This window comes from Pelodiscus sinensis, chromosome 14, assembly GCF_052426305.1.
Source record: "Pelodiscus sinensis isolate ZL-2025 chromosome 14, ASM5242630v1, whole genome shotgun sequence".
Taxonomy (NCBI): Eukaryota; Metazoa; Chordata; order Testudines; family Trionychidae; genus Pelodiscus; species Pelodiscus sinensis.
In genome coordinates this window covers 44,058,418-44,076,008 of record NC_143065.1, presented here as the reverse complement: position 1 = coordinate 44,076,008, position 17,591 = coordinate 44,058,418, and the positions used below count along the sequence as shown (strand labels likewise).

At 53.4% G+C, this 17,591-nt stretch overlaps 1 protein-coding gene across 1 annotated transcript in view; it reads right to left on the bottom strand.

Moving 5' to 3' along the window:
- NOX5 (NADPH oxidase 5) overlaps window positions 1-17,316 on the bottom strand; it is a 35,795-nt gene extending 18,479 nt beyond the window's left edge. Inside the window, exons 1-6 of the mRNA XM_075896841.2 lie at window positions 16,752-17,316; window positions 16,010-16,160; window positions 11,299-11,509; window positions 7,084-7,318; window positions 3,462-3,615; window positions 1,298-1,473 (exon numbers count right to left, since the gene is read on the bottom strand). Of these exons, the coding sequence (XP_075752956.2) occupies window positions 1,298-1,473; window positions 3,462-3,615; window positions 7,084-7,318; window positions 11,299-11,509; window positions 16,010-16,160; window positions 16,752-16,871 (1,047 nt within the window). The 5' untranslated portion in view covers window positions 16,872-17,316. The remainder of the gene's footprint in view (window positions 1-1,297; window positions 1,474-3,461; window positions 3,616-7,083; window positions 7,319-11,298; window positions 11,510-16,009; window positions 16,161-16,751) is intronic.
- Between the last annotated feature and the right edge of the window lie 275 nt (window positions 17,317-17,591).

The following is a 17,591-nucleotide window of genomic DNA, read 5'->3' as shown; positions in this document are numbered from 1 at the left end:
CTGCCCCTGTATAAAATTATGGTACGCCCACATCTTGAATACTGTGTACAGATGTGGTCTCCTTACCTCAAAAAAGATATTTTGGCCTTGGAAAGGGTTCAGAAAAGGGCAACTAAAATGATTAGGGGTTTGGAACGGGTCCCATATGAAGAAAGGCTAAAGAGACTAGGACTTTTCAGTTTAGAATAGAGGAGACTGAGGGGGGATATGATAGAGGTCTATAAAATCATGAGTGGTGTGGACAGGGTGAATAAAGAAAAGTTATTTATTAGTTCCCATAATAGAAGAACTAGAGGACACAAAATGAAATTAATGGGTAGCAGGCTTAAAACTAATAAAAGAAAGTTCTTCTTCACACAGTGCATAGTCAACCTGTGGAACTCCTTGCCAGAGGAGGCTGTGAGGGCTAGGACTATAATAGAGTTTAAAGAGAAGCTAGATAATTTCATGGAGGTTAGGTCCATAAAAGGCTATTAGCCAGGGGATAAAATGGTGTCCCTGGCCTCTGTTTGTCAGAGGCTGGAAAGAGATGGCAGGAGACAAATCGCTTGATCATTGTCTTCGGTCCACCCCTCCGGGGCACCTGGTGCTGGCCGCTGTCGGCAGACAGGCTACTGGGCTAGATGGACCTTTGGTCTGACCCAGTACGGCCGTTCTTATGTTCTTAATGACTTCCTGTGTCTTGCTCACAACACTCCTGTTAATGCCACCCAGAATCATGTTTGCTTTTTTGGCAACAGTGTCAAGTCTCAGGGTATGTCTACACTACAGAGTGAGTTACGTCCACACTGCAATTGCGTTCTTTCGAAAGAACCAACGGGTTTTTCTGACATTGGTCATTCTCATTCTACAAGGAAGAACTCTTTTTCTGAAAGAGCTCTTTCGCAAAAAGGCGCGTGTGGACAGGGAAGGGGGCGGTCTTTTGAAAGAAGAGGAAAGAGGAACACCCCAAGTTGCTGGATGCGGGTTTCCAACCTGGCCGCAGGAGGGGTGGAATTCCCTGAGTTTGTTTGACTGGCCGGGTTTTATTTCCGACCCCATGGAAGTGCGTTGTTCCGCGCCCACTCCCGGCCCTTGTGAGAAGGTTTTTCCGGCTGCCTTTAGTTTCCACCCCGCGGTTTGGCTGCATGGGATTCGGGTCGCAGGCCCTCTCCGCTCTGCTGCGACGGGAACCGCCGTGGAAGGAAATGCATGAAAATGGCCCCAGCGGGATGGGGTGGGGGAGGCCCCGGAGCCTGCAGGACTGCGCTGTAACGAAGGCAGAACTGGCCTCCTGCGGGGCGCCGCTGGGGAGTACCTCAAAATGGCCGCTCTTCCGAACGAAGGTGCTGGAGCACGCTAGCATCAGGCAGAGGAGGAGCTGCAGGGCGATCCCAGTGAGGGCGGCGCTCCCGTGAATCCAGCCAATCCCGGGCCGCGTGGTGAAGAGATATTCCCAGAGCGCGGGGCGACCCTGGCGCTGCGCCAGCCTGACTGAACAGAGACACGTGGGCCTGAGGGGCTGTGGCAGCTGACGGGGCTCGGAACCTCAGGCCTGGGGGCTGGATCCAGATCCCTAGGCCGGGCACCCCCCCACCAGTGCTGGGAGCTGTGCTGACACTCCACCCCACAGCCCCCACGGAGCTGGGGTGCCAGCGCCAGCCCCCCGCTGCAGGGGAGGAGCCCTGAGCCTCGTGGGCTGGAGCCAGGCAAGCCAGAGCCGGATCTAACCCACGGGCTCTGCTTGGCAGGGAGGAGGAAGCCTAGGGGGCCCCCCAAATCTCCCAGCCTGGGCCCCCCTAGGCTCTGGCGTGTGAGGGGAATGTGGGGAGGGTCTTTCTCCTTCTCGGTCAGGGGCCACGTCAGTTTTGGTTTGGGGTTTTTTTGCTTCTCGCTTGTGCAGCCCCCGACTGATATTTCTGTGGGTCAGCCGTGGTCCTCTGACCCCATGACACTAGCCCTGGTTGCTGTGTCCTGAGCCCGCATTCCAGGGTCAGTTCTCCTTGCTTTACAGACATTAGTTATAAAACGCGCTGTTTATGCACAAAACGCCCACCCCCGCCTTCCCCGCAAACGCCCCCGGGACTCGGTGGGCGCTGAAGTCTGGATTGCTGGACAACTCGTCCTAAAGCAGGATCACTTTCCACGTCTCACTCCAAATGGGAGTTGTCCGCAGCGGCTGCACCCAAGCCCTTGAGCTAAAGAGAAAGGCCATTCGCTGGTAGCAGTAGAAAGCTCTTACCCCTGGAGGGGGACAATGCCCGGTGAACCAGTGGATTATAAAGAGCCCCTCCCCTTACTTGACACCGTACACAATTTTTAGCAACGGGAAGAGGGAAAGTTAAGTGTGGCTGGTCTCACAAGCGGCACCTGCCTTAAATCCACTGCTGCAAACTTTGAACGTTGAAACGCCCCCGCCCCCCGCCATAGAAAGATGGAATCCGTGTTGCCTCTGCAGCCTCACCGTATCTCACTGACGGCCTGCTCTTGCTGAATCTACATACCAGGCGTGGCTAAACTGTGGCTCGTGAGCCGCATGCGGCTCTTTTACAGTGAAAGCGCAGCTCCTCAGAGCCCCCCAGAAAACTGGACAGGGGCAGTTGAGAGCTTCTGCCCTGTAGTGGGGTGGTGGGCATTGGAGAAGAAGACCTGCCCCCCAGCAGGCTCTGCCCCACAGGGCCGGTTGTGCATGTCTTACGGCTTCTGAAGATTATTGTCTGCAGCTTGGAGGGTCAGGAAGTCTGGCCACTCCTGGTACGTATCTTCCATACTCCCCCTACCCTCTCCCAGGGAGTTCTTAGAAGCTCCCTGCACTTTAGGACCTGCCGGAGCAAGCTTTGCAAATCTCCCTTTGCTTCCTTACGCCCTGCGACGTGCAGTTACCAGCGCTGGAATTTAGAGACGTATTTGCGGCGTCCTCACTGAACGGGGCAAATCGCACCGCAGAGCTCTTGCTCTAGGCTCTCTGCACACTCAGGCCTGCGTCAGTTCCCCTCAGGGCAGTTCCCCCCAGCAGAGCTATTGTCTCCGGCCCTCTTCCCTTCGGGGTGGACCAGCCCCCGGGGGTTACCTCTGGGTCACATGCTCAAGGGTGATTTTGCAACCACTACACCTGCAGGGCCACGGTTTTGGGAAATGAAAGCCCAGCCCCTGGAGAACAATGACGAGGGTCTTTTGCACCCTGGTGGCTGGTCCTCTTGCCCCCGTTTGCCCCCCGCCCACTCCAAGGTGCATTCCATACTTCAGGGAATGCCGCGTGATCGTGTCTGTATTTAATGTCAATTTGAATCTAGGCTTTTTAAGCCCTTGATCTGGATAGTTAAGGAGCGGCTGGGTTGTCCATGGTAGTAACGGTTGGTTCCCCTCTTGCGCATTAAGCGAGAGCGTTAGGAAAACGGGTGCAAAAGCACAGTGTGTTGCAAAGAAGGGATCAGCGCGGTTATTGGACGAGGGGGTTGGGCCGGGAGAGGCCTTCTACTCACCAAAGTTCACCACGTGTGCTCCCGTGTGAACCACTGAGAGAGCCGCCACCACGTACCCCACGAGCTGGTGGAAGACGACGTTTTGGTCCAGCGGGAAAACTTTCGCCACCCAGGTAGCGCGCAACCACGTCAGGCAACGGCGCAGCATGAGCGCCTGGGGGAACCGGACGACAGTCAGAACCAGGCCTTGCTGCTACACGGGCCTGTCTCTCGGGAGGCAGCCAGAGAGCTGAAGGCCAGAAGGGACCCCCAGATCCTCCTTGCATCACAGTCCCCGAGCTCCACCCAGCCCCAAAGCCCTTCGCTAACATGGGTGAGGGACGTCATCCCGACGGGACAGTGGGGCACGCTAAGACCCAGAGGTAAAGAGACTGGTCCAGAATCACAGCCACGACTTGAACTGAGGTCTCCTGAGGCCCAGACCTGGGCTCTCCCCCCCCCTTCCCATTGAGTGAAGGCTAAAGGAGCCCAGAGGGGTGTCTGTGGGGCATGGCTCTGGGGCAAGGACGGTCCTGGTCCTTGCTCTCGCCGAGCTCACGGCCTTCTTCCCTTTTGCCCTTCTGTAACGTCTTAACTTTAAACAGGCAGATTCTCCGAAACGTTCCCCAGTGAGCAACACAACCGTGTGTTCCATTTCATAGAAACCCGGGGCTGGCAGGGACCTCAGGAGGCATCAAGTCCAGCCCCCTGCCCAACACAGGTCCAACCCCAACTCAATCAACCCAGCCAGGGCTTAAAAACCTCTAGGGATGGAGATTCCACCACTTCCCTAGGGAACCCAGCCCAGCGCTTCCTCGCCCGCGATGGGAAAGAGTTTTTCCTAATCTCCAACCTAGACCTCCCCCCTGCAACTTGAGACCATTGCTCCTCATTCTCACCACTGAGAACAGCCTCTCTCCATCCTTCTTAGAACCTCCCTGCGGGAAGTTGCAGGCTGCTCTCAAATCCCCCCTCACTCTTCTCTTCTGTAGACTAACTAAGCCCAAATCCCTCAGCCTCTCATAGGTCACACGCTCCAGCCCCCTCATCATTTTGGCTGCCTTCCACTGGGCCCTCTCCAATGCGTCCACATCCTTTCAGTAGTGGGGGGCCCAGAATTGGACGCAATACTCCAGATGTGGCCTCACCAGTGCTGTATAAAGAGGAATTATCACTTCTCCAGATGTGCTGACAATGCTCCTCCTAATGCACCCTAATATGCCATTAGCCTTCTTGGCTACAAGGGCACATGGTTGACTCATCTCCAGCTTCTCATCCACTGGAACCCCCAGGTCCTTTTCTGCAGAACGGCTGCTTAGCCAGTCGGTCCCCAGCCTGTAACAATGCTTGGGATTCTTCCGTCTCACGGGCAGGACTCTGCACTTGTCCTTATCAAACTTCATCAGATTTCTTTTGGACCAATCCTCTAATCTGTCTAGGTCACTCTGGACCCTATCCCTGCCCTCCAGCGTATCTACCTCTCCCCCAGCTTAATGACATACGTAAACTTGCGAGGGTTCAACCCATCCTCTCCTCCAGGTCATTCATAAAGATGTTGAACCAAACCAGCCTGAGAATCGACCCTTGGGGTGCCCGGTCACTTCCAGCCGTCCCCCAGAGCCGTGTGGCCCAGGGAGTTCAGTGGTGACTAGGGTCATGTCTACAGAGGAGCAATCCCCAGACAACCCATGCTGGGTTGGGTCCAGCTAGCCTGCTTAAAATAGTGGCAAGGCCACAGCTGCAGAGATGGCAGGACAGCTCTAGGTACGGACATGGGGCAGCTACCTACCCCGACACTCATGCAGCTGACCGACTACGTACCGCAGGCTCTAAGTTTAGCACAGCAGCTCCGTGATAGCTAGCACGGCTCTGCCCAAACTGGAAATGCTGCTCCGGCGCTATGTGGACAGGCTGTCACCTTCCCACTGCAGTGCTGTATGCATAGCGAGACTACAGTCCCGTGGGCTCGGTCCTGAGTCTGGCACTAGTCAATAGTTTCACTCGGGACTTGGCTAAGGGAAGGGAGCGCGTGCATATACAATGTGGGGGTGATGTCGAGCGAGGGAGGGGTCGCAAGCACTTTAGAGGACAAGATTGGAATTCAAAGAGACCTTGACACATCGGGGAGTTGGTCTGAAATCAGCCACGTGAAATTCAGCCCTGAGAAGGGCGAAGGACTGGTCTTAGTGACTGCCCACGGTTTCCCTTTTGAGCATAAGCCAAGGGAAATGGCTGCAAGTCCCAGGAGAAAATGCATCCCCGCAAGAATCCTCTCTCCCGCAGAGCTCCTGAGCACAGGCGGGGTGCCGGGTGGTAGCATGCTGGGACAGAGCGGGGGGTGGGAGTGGATCACCCACTGGGGAGGAGTCAGCACTGTGATGTAGATGCAAAACATACATCGTTCTGGGATGTATTAAGAGGAGCGTTGCGTGTGAGACACGGGAAGGAGACGTGCAGTTCTCGTCTCTACTCAGCCCTTGCGAGGCCTCAGCTGCACCCATCTCTGGGCACCACACACAAGGAAGGGTGTGGAAAATCGGAGAGCGTTTGGGGCATTGCTTCTCAAAAACTTTTTGGCTCATGGCCCACCCTGTGCAAGGCAGACCTTTCTGCGGACTACCAGCCAGCCACCCAGGATGACCAAATGGGCGCAGGAAGGGATAGGGTTGGGGGCTCTGGGTGGGAGGGAGGGTGCAGGCTGACGGTGGGTGGTCAGGGTGGGAAGGAGGCTGCAGGAACAGGCTGACAGCGTGGGGACTAGGTGGGAGGGAGGATAGAGGAATGGGGGGGAATCTGGGTGGGAGGAAGGGCGCAGGAGTGGGGTGGAGGGGTTGTGAGGGAGGGAGGGTGAGGGGTCTCAGTGGCAGGGAGGTAGGTGAGGAATATGGGGTGCAGGGTCTGGGCATGAGGAGGATGGGGGGCTGCTCACCTGGATCTGTGCCTCCCACCACTCCCGCTGCTCCCATTGGCTGTGGTTCTGGCCAATGGGAGCAGCGGGGAAAGCCTCCAGGCGAGCAGTTTCCTGTACTGCTGTTCCCCCAGCTGGAGTCCGGGAAAACGGCAGCAGGCAGAGCGGTTTCCTGCCCTGTGAGCCAGATCCAGCCAGCGAGGCTCCCCCCTCCCACCTTGCAGCAGGAAGCCAGCGTAGGCTCCCCACTACCGGGAGGGGCAAGCCCCGAGCCTGCGGCCCCCCTGCAAGACGGTTGCAGACCACACTGTGAGAACCCCCGGTCTAGACGAAAGCAACGAAATGGATCGAGAGCAGAGTGCACCTGCACAACGGGGGAAAGCTGGGCAAGCTGGGCATGGGGACCTGGGAACCGTCTGCCAACACGTTCTAAAGAGGACGTGTTCTCCATGGACGCCAGTGGGGCCCCCTGACTCGCCAGGCCCCTAGGCAAGGTGGGGCCTCAGGCAGAAGAGGCAGGGCTGCGTGGGCCTCCCCAGGGCAGCCCTCAGCACTGCCCGGAGCTGGCGCTGGAATCCCCAGGACTGGAGCTTTCTGAGCCCCACTTGGACAACTCCTGACAGGGACGGTCTCGGTTTTTTTGGCCCGCCCTCCGCCCGCTGGGCCCCTCACTCCTTGGCCCTGCCCCAGCACCGGGAGGGGGGCTGGGCCGTGCCCACCAGGCGCAGGACTCACCCCCAGGAAGGTGCAGTTGAAGTTCAGGCACTGCCCGCAGCCCTTCGCCACCATGACCCAGGCCCCCAGCGGCGCGTGCCGCAGGGCAGCCCAGGTGAAGAGGAGGAGGTTGAGGCACCCGTAGCCCCCAATGCAGAGCAGCTTGCTCCTGTTGTTGTGCCAGTACGCTGGGGTGAAGTAGCGCGGCAGGCGGCTCCTCGGGTCCGTCCTCGGGGGCTTTAGCCAGTTGGCGGCACTGCCGGAAAGGAAGGGAAGAGTCTGCTCGGTGGGGCTGACAGCCACCGCGGGCCACGGGGCAAGGTGTGGGGGGCTGCTCTGCACTTCTGAAAGGGGCGTGGCCTCAGGCTGAGGGGCGGGGCTGGGACAGCCAGCCCTCAGCATCACCCGGACCACAGCACATGACCCACCCCATCCTCCGAGCCAAAGGGGGCTGGAGCTCCGGTCGCTGCCACAGTAGCAGTGGTTGTGGTCAGGTGCCCGGGGTCCCAGGGCAACTGCCCCCTTTTCCCTCCCCTCATTGGCGGGCCTGAGTCTGTGACCAAGCAACCAACACCAACACTTGGCAGCTGCGAGCAAAGCACTGGGAACGGTGGGGGAGGTGGCCCGGCACCCGCTCTCCAAAGGGGACTCCCATCTCAAACTCCGTGCCTGGCCACACCATCGAACAGCCCCCGCTCCAGATTTCAACCAGATGGTTAACAACCCGTCCGGCAGGGCCATCGAGCAGGTAGCCACTGTTAAGTACTTGGGTGACGTCCCTGACGGTGCTGAAGGAGGTTTGTAAGACGCGGACATTTGCGTAGCAGCAGCTGCTGCCATGTTTGGGGCCCTGCCGTGGCCTTGGTGGAACGTGGTGACCTCATGCTTGCTGCCCAGCGGAAGATCCGTGGAAGCAAAGTTACCACATTCTCCTGCCTGGAAATGAAACGGGCACAGGGGAGGGTGGCAGGTCACTGGAGTGGCATGTTCACTTCTCGTGGGCTCCTGCCACTGGTCAAACGGCAGAAGCTCAGCGCCAAAAGCTTCGGTGGCGCAGGAAGCTTGGCAGGGCTGGACAGAGACGGGACGGATGCTCGGGGCAGCATCTCCTGGAGACTGATCCGGGAGGTGCTAGATTGGCGAGAAGGCCATGCCCCTGGGGGATTTGCAGGGTGGTGATGATGACTGCTGGACCCCACATGGTGGCGCTGGGTTTTCCAACAGGCTGCAAGAAGACCACAGCCACTTTGCACCATCCTGAGCACGTCAGACCTCTGCGACCCTCTGGATGGACTGGGAGCGTAACCGCTGGGAACATTTAGCCCGGGCGCCCATGCACCGTCTGGAATATCCTCTGGGCGGCTCTGCTTGTGCAGCGCCCTCTTGAACCCGGGCTGGTGAGGAGGGCTTGGATGGAGTGAGTGGAGCACAAACTCTGCTTCCGGTCACGGCCAGGAAGGCGGGAAATGGGAGCCAACAGTCAATGGGCGGAAGGAGGCACGTGGAAACCCCAACTTCTCGGAGCACACAAAGTGCCACGGCCGCCATAAGCCTCTACTAGGAGAAAGCCAAGTGGGTGGACGATGTGTCTAGGTCATTACACCACACTGGAGGAGGGGCAGCGCCCCCAAATCGATGCTGATTAGGTGGACTCAGGGTAATGGCTCTCTGGAAAACAGAGCGATACTTATCCCACAGGCCTCCTCACATTGGGAAGGCATTTGCACGGACAAACAGAGAATCAACCTGAATGACGCCTTGACCCTTGGCTCTTGAGGGGCCTTTAATTGTACATAAGAACAGCCAGTCTGGGTCAGACCGTCTAGCCCTGTGTCCTGGCTGCCACTGCCAGCTGCCCCAGAGGGAGTGAACAGAGCAGGGAATCACCAAGTGATTCTTCTCCTGTCTCCTGGTTCCGACAAACAGGCTAGGGACACCATTCCTACCCATCCTGGCTAATAAGGATTGATGGACCTAACTTCCATGAATTTATCTAGTTCTTTCTGGAACCTTGTTAAAGTCCTGGTCCTTCACAACATCCTCTGGCCAGGAGTTCCACAGATGAACTGTGCACTGCATGAAGAAATACTGCCTTTGGTTTCTTTTAAACAATTGGGTACGATTCGGTACAGAGTCAGGTGTGACGTGCAATGTCCAGAGAACAAGAGTATTTTGCTCCCTTTTGCACGCTGAAGGGTCGCAAGGCAAGCCTCACACCCGGCCTCCTCCCCCAGAAGAGCTTCTCAAAGCCCCCAACAAGCAGAATTTCTGAGGTGCAGTCGTGCTCTTGATTTCAGCAGGACGCGTTCCCAGCACGTCCCAGGAGACGCTCAGGATCGTAGGCCCCTCGTGTTTCATCCTCACTGCCCTGCTCTGACTGTTCGACCAGCAAGGAAACAAGGGTCTGGTTTCTCATGCGGAGGGTCACGAACCCTGCCAGTTCCCAGCTATAGGACAGCGGCCGGCAGCCCCCTCACGTACACCACGACGGTGCAGCTGGAGTATGGTATGGAGGGCATCTTGCCCTGAGAACGTTCAAGCAGCCACACTGTGGACAGAGGGTTGCGGCTTCCTTTAAGCGTGCTGTTTCTCAAAAACATCATCCCATTGCTTTGGACGGGATCCCTGCTCTCCTTCTGGGGAAGGCTTTGGCAGGTTTGGGGAAGAGGACTGTTTAATCTCCAAGGGAAAAATACAAAGCACCCATCCGTGGCTGGCCACTGTGAACATAAACGAGGATAAGAATGGTCCTGTAGCCCCTTAAAGTATGTCTAGACTACAGGCTTACGTCGACATAAGTTTTGTCGACAGAATCTGTCGACAAAACTTATGTCGACATAGAGCGTCTAGACTACATCCAGTTCTGTCGACAAAGCAAGCCGCTTTGTCGACATAACAGTGTGGACACAAAGGACAGTGTAGATGCAATAATGCCTTCTATGGACAGAACTCTGTCGATAAAAGGCGTTATTCCTCGTAGAATGAGGTTTACGTACGTCGACAAAACTGCTGAGTTTTGTCGACATTAAGTCGACATAACTCAAAGGCAGTGTGGACGCAGATATAGTTTTGTCGACAAAAGTCCACTTTTGTCGACAAAACCCTGTAGTCTAGACACATCCTTAGAAACTAACCAAAAAATATATCGATAGTATCATGAGCTTTCATGAGCACAACCCATTTCCTCAGATGACAACTATGGACCAGGAGGCACAGAGGTTCAATTGTAAAGCAAAAAAAGAGGGAGAGGCGGAGGAGAAAACCCCCTGACAATTAAAGTGTCCATGCTAAATGAGACTAATAGAATGGGCTATAAGTGCCCAACACTTAGCTTCTGATGTCATTTGGGTGTTGACTACAGCAGCCCATCCAGTTCATGTTTTTGTTCAAGCCATGAGAAATAGTGTCCAATTTGCATATAAAGGCCAGTTCCGCAGACTCTCTCGTTAATTCCTGAAATTACCTTGTAAGAGAATAGCCACCTTTAAATCCATTGAGGAGTGCCTGGGCAAGTTAAAATGGTCCCTAAAGGTTTCTGTGCGTTGCCTTTTCAGATGTCAGATTTCCGTCTATGAATTAATTTGTGCCTCTTGCTCTGTAGTTGTCATCTGAAGAAGTGGGCTGTGCCCATGTAAGCTCACGATACCATCTACATATTTTTTGGTTAGTCTCTAGGGGTGCGTCTAGACTACATGGCTCCGTCGACGGAGCCATGTAAAGTAGTTTACTCGGCATAGTCAAAGAAGCGGGGATTTAAATAAACCCACTTCAGTAAAATAAACGCTCTGCCGACAATCAGCTGATCCGGCACAGCGCAGCAGTCTAGATGCGGCGCATTCGACAAAGTAAACCTCGACAAAGTGAAACCAAAGTTTCACAAGGCATAATGGAGCTGTGCCAGATTGGCTGATTGTCGGCACAGCGCGGCAGCCATTTTTATTTTAGAAGCGGGATTATTTAAATCCCCGCTTCTTTGACTATGCTGAGTAAACTACTCTACATGGCTCCTTCGACGGAGCCATGTAGTGTAGACGCACCCTAAGGTGCAACAGGATCATAATGGTTGTTTTTAAAGTTTTTTTCATTACAGACTAACACGGTGACCCCTCGGAGACTTAAACAAGGACACTGCAGGAGCCTGTGAAACGGGCAAAGAGCAAGGTGCTAAGAAGGGAAAATACTGGTCTAATATATAGCTCTGATTGGGAACCCAGAGGGGCCAGTCAAAGCCAGTACCTGATGGTTAGGTTCTCCATGACCTCTGGAAAGCGCTCCAATTCCTCCCTGAGCTCCTCAAAGGTGATAGAGCCACTCTTGTCTTTGTCGGCTGACTCAAAAAGAGCCAGGGTGAGGTCGTCCAGCTTCTCCTCCGGCAAGAATATTGCACTCTCCTTCAGACACGATTTCAGGACCGTGCGCAGTTCATCAGGGTCAATGGAGCCACTGCCTACGGTGAGCAAGAATTTGCATCTGACCAAGAGTACAGTAATAGCCCTTTGGCTCCTGAGATTCCGAGACATACGAGGTGGTACAATAGCTAGTGAGCCGGTTTAGGGACACCCTGGCTGCTTTTAGTTTTATCTTTCCCTTTGATGCAGAAACGGGCTTCCTTCCTGCCCCTCAGGATTTTCACGGGGACACTGTGCCCCCCCCTCCCCCCCAGTGGCTAGCTGTTGGTAGATTAGGAAAAAATGGTTCTATTTAGAGGAACTAGTGAATGATCTGCGGGAAACAGCTATTTGGAGAGCACGGATTCCAGTCTTAGTGGTCAGTGTTCACCATGACGAAATCCACACAGATAATGCTTAACGGGCCACAAAACGTAAAGACAAATTAGCTTGGAAGGTGATTGGGCTCTTAGTTTTGTGGCCAATCCTTTCAACTTGATTAGATCAGAAAGAAAACACTACCAAGGCAGAACTGGGGGGTTTATTTGGCCGAGGTTTCGCTTTTCCTTGATTATAAAGAAACACATTTCTCACACACCAACATTTCAATACTTGCCCAAATAAAAAAGCACGACCCTCAAAACTAAACACCTTTGCACATTTCAAGAAGGGGTCAATATTGTCTGGAGTCAGGTCCCTAGGTTCAAACCTGCCCCTGTGGTTTTGATCAATCTAGGGGATATAAATATGCAGGGAAAAAGTTAACCAGTTAAATCAGGGGTCTCCAACCTTTTTAACCACAAGATCGCTTTCTCAATTGAAGTGCAATATAAGATCTACCCCAAACCTAGGTAAATGTGCCCTGCTTCCTTCCTGCCTCTTCTCTGAGGCCCCGCTCCTGCTCCGCCCCTTCTCTGAGGCCACGCCCCTGCTCCACCTCTTCTCTGATGCCACGCCCCTGCTCCGCCCCTTCTCTAAGGCCTCACTTTGTTCACTCCATCCCTCTTCTTCTCCATCACCACGCACTTTCGCCAGGGTAGGGTAGGGACTGGGGTGCAGGTTCTGGTCTTGGTCAAGGAGTATGGAGTGTGGGAGGGGCTCTTGGCATAGCCCAGGGCAGAGGATTGGGGTCCAGGAGGGGTTTCAGAGTGCAAGTCCTGGGAAGGAGTTTGAGATCAGGGGGGCAGGAGGTTGAGGGCAGGAGGAGACAGAAGAGCAGGACACAGACTCTGGCTGGGCACTGTTTAACTGAGACAGCTTCCGGGTGGGGGAGCAGTGGGGTTAAAGCAGCTTACCCCTGCCCTGGCCCTGCCCCACTCCCGAAAGCAGCTGGTATCTACAACAATGGCTGCATGATGCCATGCGCTGCCCCTCATTTACAGGCACTGAACCCACAGTTTCTGCTGGCCACAGTTCCCTGCTATTGATCCATGGGAGCTGCAGGAGCGGTTGCAAGCCAGGACAGCATGTGGAGACCCCCTGCTCTGCCTCTCTCAGGCTGGTTTGTGCCAGCCACGTCCAGGAACAGTAATTCCCAGAAGGATAATGACTCCAGCCACGGCAGGCGTGGCACTGTAGAACTCACTGCTCAAAAAATTCCATTTAAGCAGGAGAGAGAAATGAAAATGACGAAATGCACCGACCAGCCAAACGCCCAAGATACCCCACTTTGCCAGCAGGAACAGAAGTAACAGCCCCCCCCCCCCCCCGCGTGTGTGTTGGGTCAGGAGAGGAGCATGAGGGGCAGTGTGTGTGTGTGAGAATGATTTGCATTGCCAAGTTCCTTCCATCCCCTTCTCTCTGCGGAGATGGGGTCCAGGAGTGGGGGGAGGAGGGACACCCTGACATCAGCACCCCCCTTTTCCCTCCCACACCGTGCACAGCAAGCAGGAGGCTCCCGGAGGACAGCTCCAAGGCAGACGGCAGGAGCAGCAGGACAGTGAGTGCAGGATCAACTGATGTGCCAGCGCTTGAGAGCTTCCTGGCCAAACCTGTCAACATCACCTGTCAGAGGCTCTGAGATCTACTGGTTGGTGACCACTGAGTTAAATGAATTAATTGCAATTGTTTAACCGGTTAACCGGCTACGGTCTGGCCAGCTTACTAGGCAGGAGGGCTCCTCCAACCCAGCCCTCCACGGATAGGCTGGGGGCTGCTCTGGCTTGCTGAATTAGGTCCTACCAGCCACACCACAGCCGGCTGCTCCACACACCTCTCCCCCTCCCCCCGGTAAATCGTTTAACTGCAATGCTTCCCGGTTAACCAGTTACCCTTTTCCATCCCTCGCTCAGACCACTCCGGGAATAATATTTGTGACAAATGCAGCTTTTGGGGGCTGCAAAGTACTTTCCCTTGTCTCTGACCGTGCTTGTTCTTTGCTGGGTGTGTACAAACACCGGGTATAAATCGTTCAAATAAATCGGTGCAATTAATCCGAACAGGTGAGTGCTGACAGCGAGTTTAAAGAGGGAGTTCTCCAGGTAAAGGAGAAGCAGATACAGGACTCTTGAGGGAAGTGTGTGTTGTGTTTGGGGCTTTCTTGCTGTGTGCTGAGCTTGTGTTTGTGAGTGAGGGTTGGTGTGTGTTCTTTTTTGTTTGTTTGTTTGTTTTTATTCAGCTTTGGTGAGGCCACATCTGGAGTATTGTGTCCAGTTCTGGGCCCCCCACTACAAAAAGGATGTGGACGCATTGGAGAGGGTCCAGCGGAGGGCAACCAAAATGATTAGGGGGCTGGAGCATATGACTTATGAGGAGAGGCTGAGGGACTTGGGTCTGTTTAGTCTGCAGAAGCGAAGAGTGAGGGGGGATTTGATAGCAGCCTTCAACTTCCTGAAGGGAGGTTCCAAAGAGGCTGGAGAGAAGCTGTTCTCAGTAGTGACGGATGCAGAACAAGGAGCAATGGTCTCAAGTTACAGTGGGAGAGGTCCAGGTTGGATATTAGGAAAAACTATTTCACTAGAAGGGTAGTGAAGCGCTGGGCTGGGTTCTCTAGGGAAGTAGCAGAGTCTCCATCCCTAGAGGTGTTTAAGTCTCAGCTTGACAAAGCCCTGGCTGGGTTGATTTAGTTGGGATTGGTCCTGCCTAGAGCAGGGGGCTGGACTTGATGCCCTTCTGAGGTATCTTCCAGTTCTATGATTCTATGAATCCATTCACGAATCTCTGGCCGTGCGCCAAGGTCAGAGGTGTGACCGCAACATGGGGAGACATTCCCCAGCCAGCTCTGCTGTCGCTTGCTCCAAAGACAAGGAGAGGGATGCTGAGAGCAGGGGCTAACTTCCTGATTATGTATCCTGAGTCCTGCCCCTGCTGTGCAGCTCCCCGGCTCTCCAGCAAAGCTAGCTCGGGGGTGGCTACGCATGCCCCTGATATTTAATTATCAACAGCCCCAAGAAGAGAGACTGGGAGGGAGGTACCCATAAGCCAGTGGTCAGCCACCTGGCTTATGGGTGGCTCAGCTGGGAGGGGGGATCTGCTACCTTGAGATCTCCCTCTAAGGATTTGAACCCGAGTCTCTCATATCCTGGCGAGTGCTGCTGCCCCTCTGGACTATTGGGTAAAAAGGGAGAGGAACCACCACTCAACCTGGCTGTGTTCTGGTGGGCTCTGATCTACTAGATGCCCTCTAAAGGGGTCTCTGGGCACACTAGCCCGATCATGCCCCACAAGGGGGATAGAGGGAGGTAGGCCTTTGTTTGAGAATCCCCTGGGGCTGCATTGTGACCTGCTTGCAGACAGGTGGCTGTGCACATGTCCCGTGACAGATAGGGAGGCATCTAGGGGACGTGAGCAGTGGAAACGCAAGCTGCTCGGGAGTTGGGCGGCAGAAGAGCAGTAACTGATTATAGAAATTTTGGACTTCGGTGCCTGACCTGGCAATGAGTGCCTAAGGGTGTGTCTAGACTACAGAGTTTTGTCGACAAAAGTGGACTTTTGTTGACAAAACTATACCTGCGTCTACACTACCGCTGAGTTCTGTCGACATAATGTCGACAGAACTCAGCAGTTTTGTCGATGCTGATAAACCTCATTTTACGAGGCATAACGCCTTTTGTCGACAGAGTTCTGTCAACAGAAGGTGTTATTGCATGTAGGATTGTGTCTAGACTACAGGGTTTTGTCGACAAAGCACCTTGCTTTGTCGACAGAACTGGATGTAGTCTAGACACTCTATGTCGACAGAAGTTTTGTCGACCGTATCTGTCAACAAAACTTCTGTCGACAAAACCCTGTAGTCTAGACGTACCCTAAGTCTCCTTGGTGAATCTAGCCCCAGTTGTTTGGCTCTTCTCCAGCATCGAGGGTAACACCATAGCCAGGTAGAACTTACAATAGGAACGAGTTTAGCTGCTGTCTTTTAAGGGAGAAGACTATGTTGTCCTGGAGGAGGACAAGGCTGGCAAGCTAGAATGTTAGACAATGGCTTGAGCTGAGCTATCTGATTAGTGTAAATACATGCTAATGGCATGCTCCCTCCATCCATCTTTAAGAAGTAGCTAATGCTCATGGAGGACAGCAACACTGGTAGCCAAATGACTACTGTTCGTTCTTCAGAATCTTACCATCTACGTCGTAAACTTGGAAGAGGAATCGTAGCTTGTCTGTTTCGTCTCCGTGGATGAGAAGGTTGAAGGCTTTGAGTAACTCATCTAAACTTATAGTTCCACTCCCGTCAGAATCAAACAATGCAAAGAACCTCTCCGCGAAGAAGGACTATGGAAGGAACAAATATTTTCAACAATACGTGATGGGTACTTCTTATAAAGCCATCCAGAAGTCTTCTATTAACAGCAGCGAAAAATATGGCCCGAAAAAGGCTGAATATCATGGTAATGAGCAATCTTACCCAAAACTCCTCCAACCGACTAACTTCAAGATTTAGCTCGTCTTTCACCCATGGTTTCCAAGACTGCTAATAATATACAGTGACTAATCAAAGCTCTCTTTAAAACACTTCTTCATTAGCCTCGCCTATCCATTTTTTAAGCTTCACTCTTCTATTTAAAATAGGGCAACAACAGATCACAGAACCATTTTATTCCAAAAAAAACCCAACAAATGGTCTGGTAGCACTTTATAGACTAACAAAACATGTAGACAGTAAAGTGCTACCAGATCTATTTTTTCCTGTAACAGACTAACTTGGCTATCCCCTGAAGCTTCCATTTTAATCTGCCACTATTGTTTTGCACCAAATACTGACAAAGTCTAATATGACTTCTACAATTTGAGCTCATGTCCAGTTATCTACACAGCAAAACAGACCATCTGAACCAAACGTCTCCCATGCTCGAAAGAACTTGCCTCTTTCACTTTCAGAGCAGTTTTGAATTCTTCCAAGTCAATTTCTTTATCGTCCCCAGCGATGCTTTCAAACTGCTTCGTTACCCACTCCAGCCATGAAGAATCATTGTCTATACTCATGGTGCTAGGAAGTCCAAAAAAAGGCACCGTTAAGTTTGGATCCAATTCTGCTGGGAAAAGAGATGAGCTTTCCAGTTACATGCATCAAGTTCTTCCTCACACCTATGAAAGGGGCGTAAAGTGTTACAGCTAAATACTAAATGGAAGCGATCTATTAGCATAAGTAATTAACACACATTGTAAGAGACCATTCAAGGTGAAGGGGCCTGTTAACAACTCTCCGGTCATAGGACACAAAAGCAGGGTGAGTGGGTTACGGATCATAGAATCATAGGACTGGAAGGGACCTCGAGAGGTCATCGAGTCCAGCCCCCCGCCCTCAAGGCAGGACCAAGCTCCGTCTACACCATCCCTGACAGATGTCTATCTAACCTGTTCTTAAATGTCTCCAGAGAGGGAGATTCCACCACCTCCCTTGGCAATTTATTCCAATATTTGACCACCCTGACAGTTGGGAATTTTTTCCTAATGTCCAATCTAAACCTCCCCTGCTGCACTTTAAGCCCATTACTCCTTGTCCTGTCCTCAGAAACCAAGAGGAACAAATTTTCTCCTTTCTCCTTGTGATACCCTTTAAGAGGAATAAGGGATCTTCCGGAAAAGGCTTTATTTTCCGAAAGATCCCGTCTAGACTGGCGCTTTTCTCCGACAAAGCCCCGAGCCGGAAAAACGCGGCAGCCGTGTTCATGCAAATGCCGCGGGGGATATTTAAATCCCCCG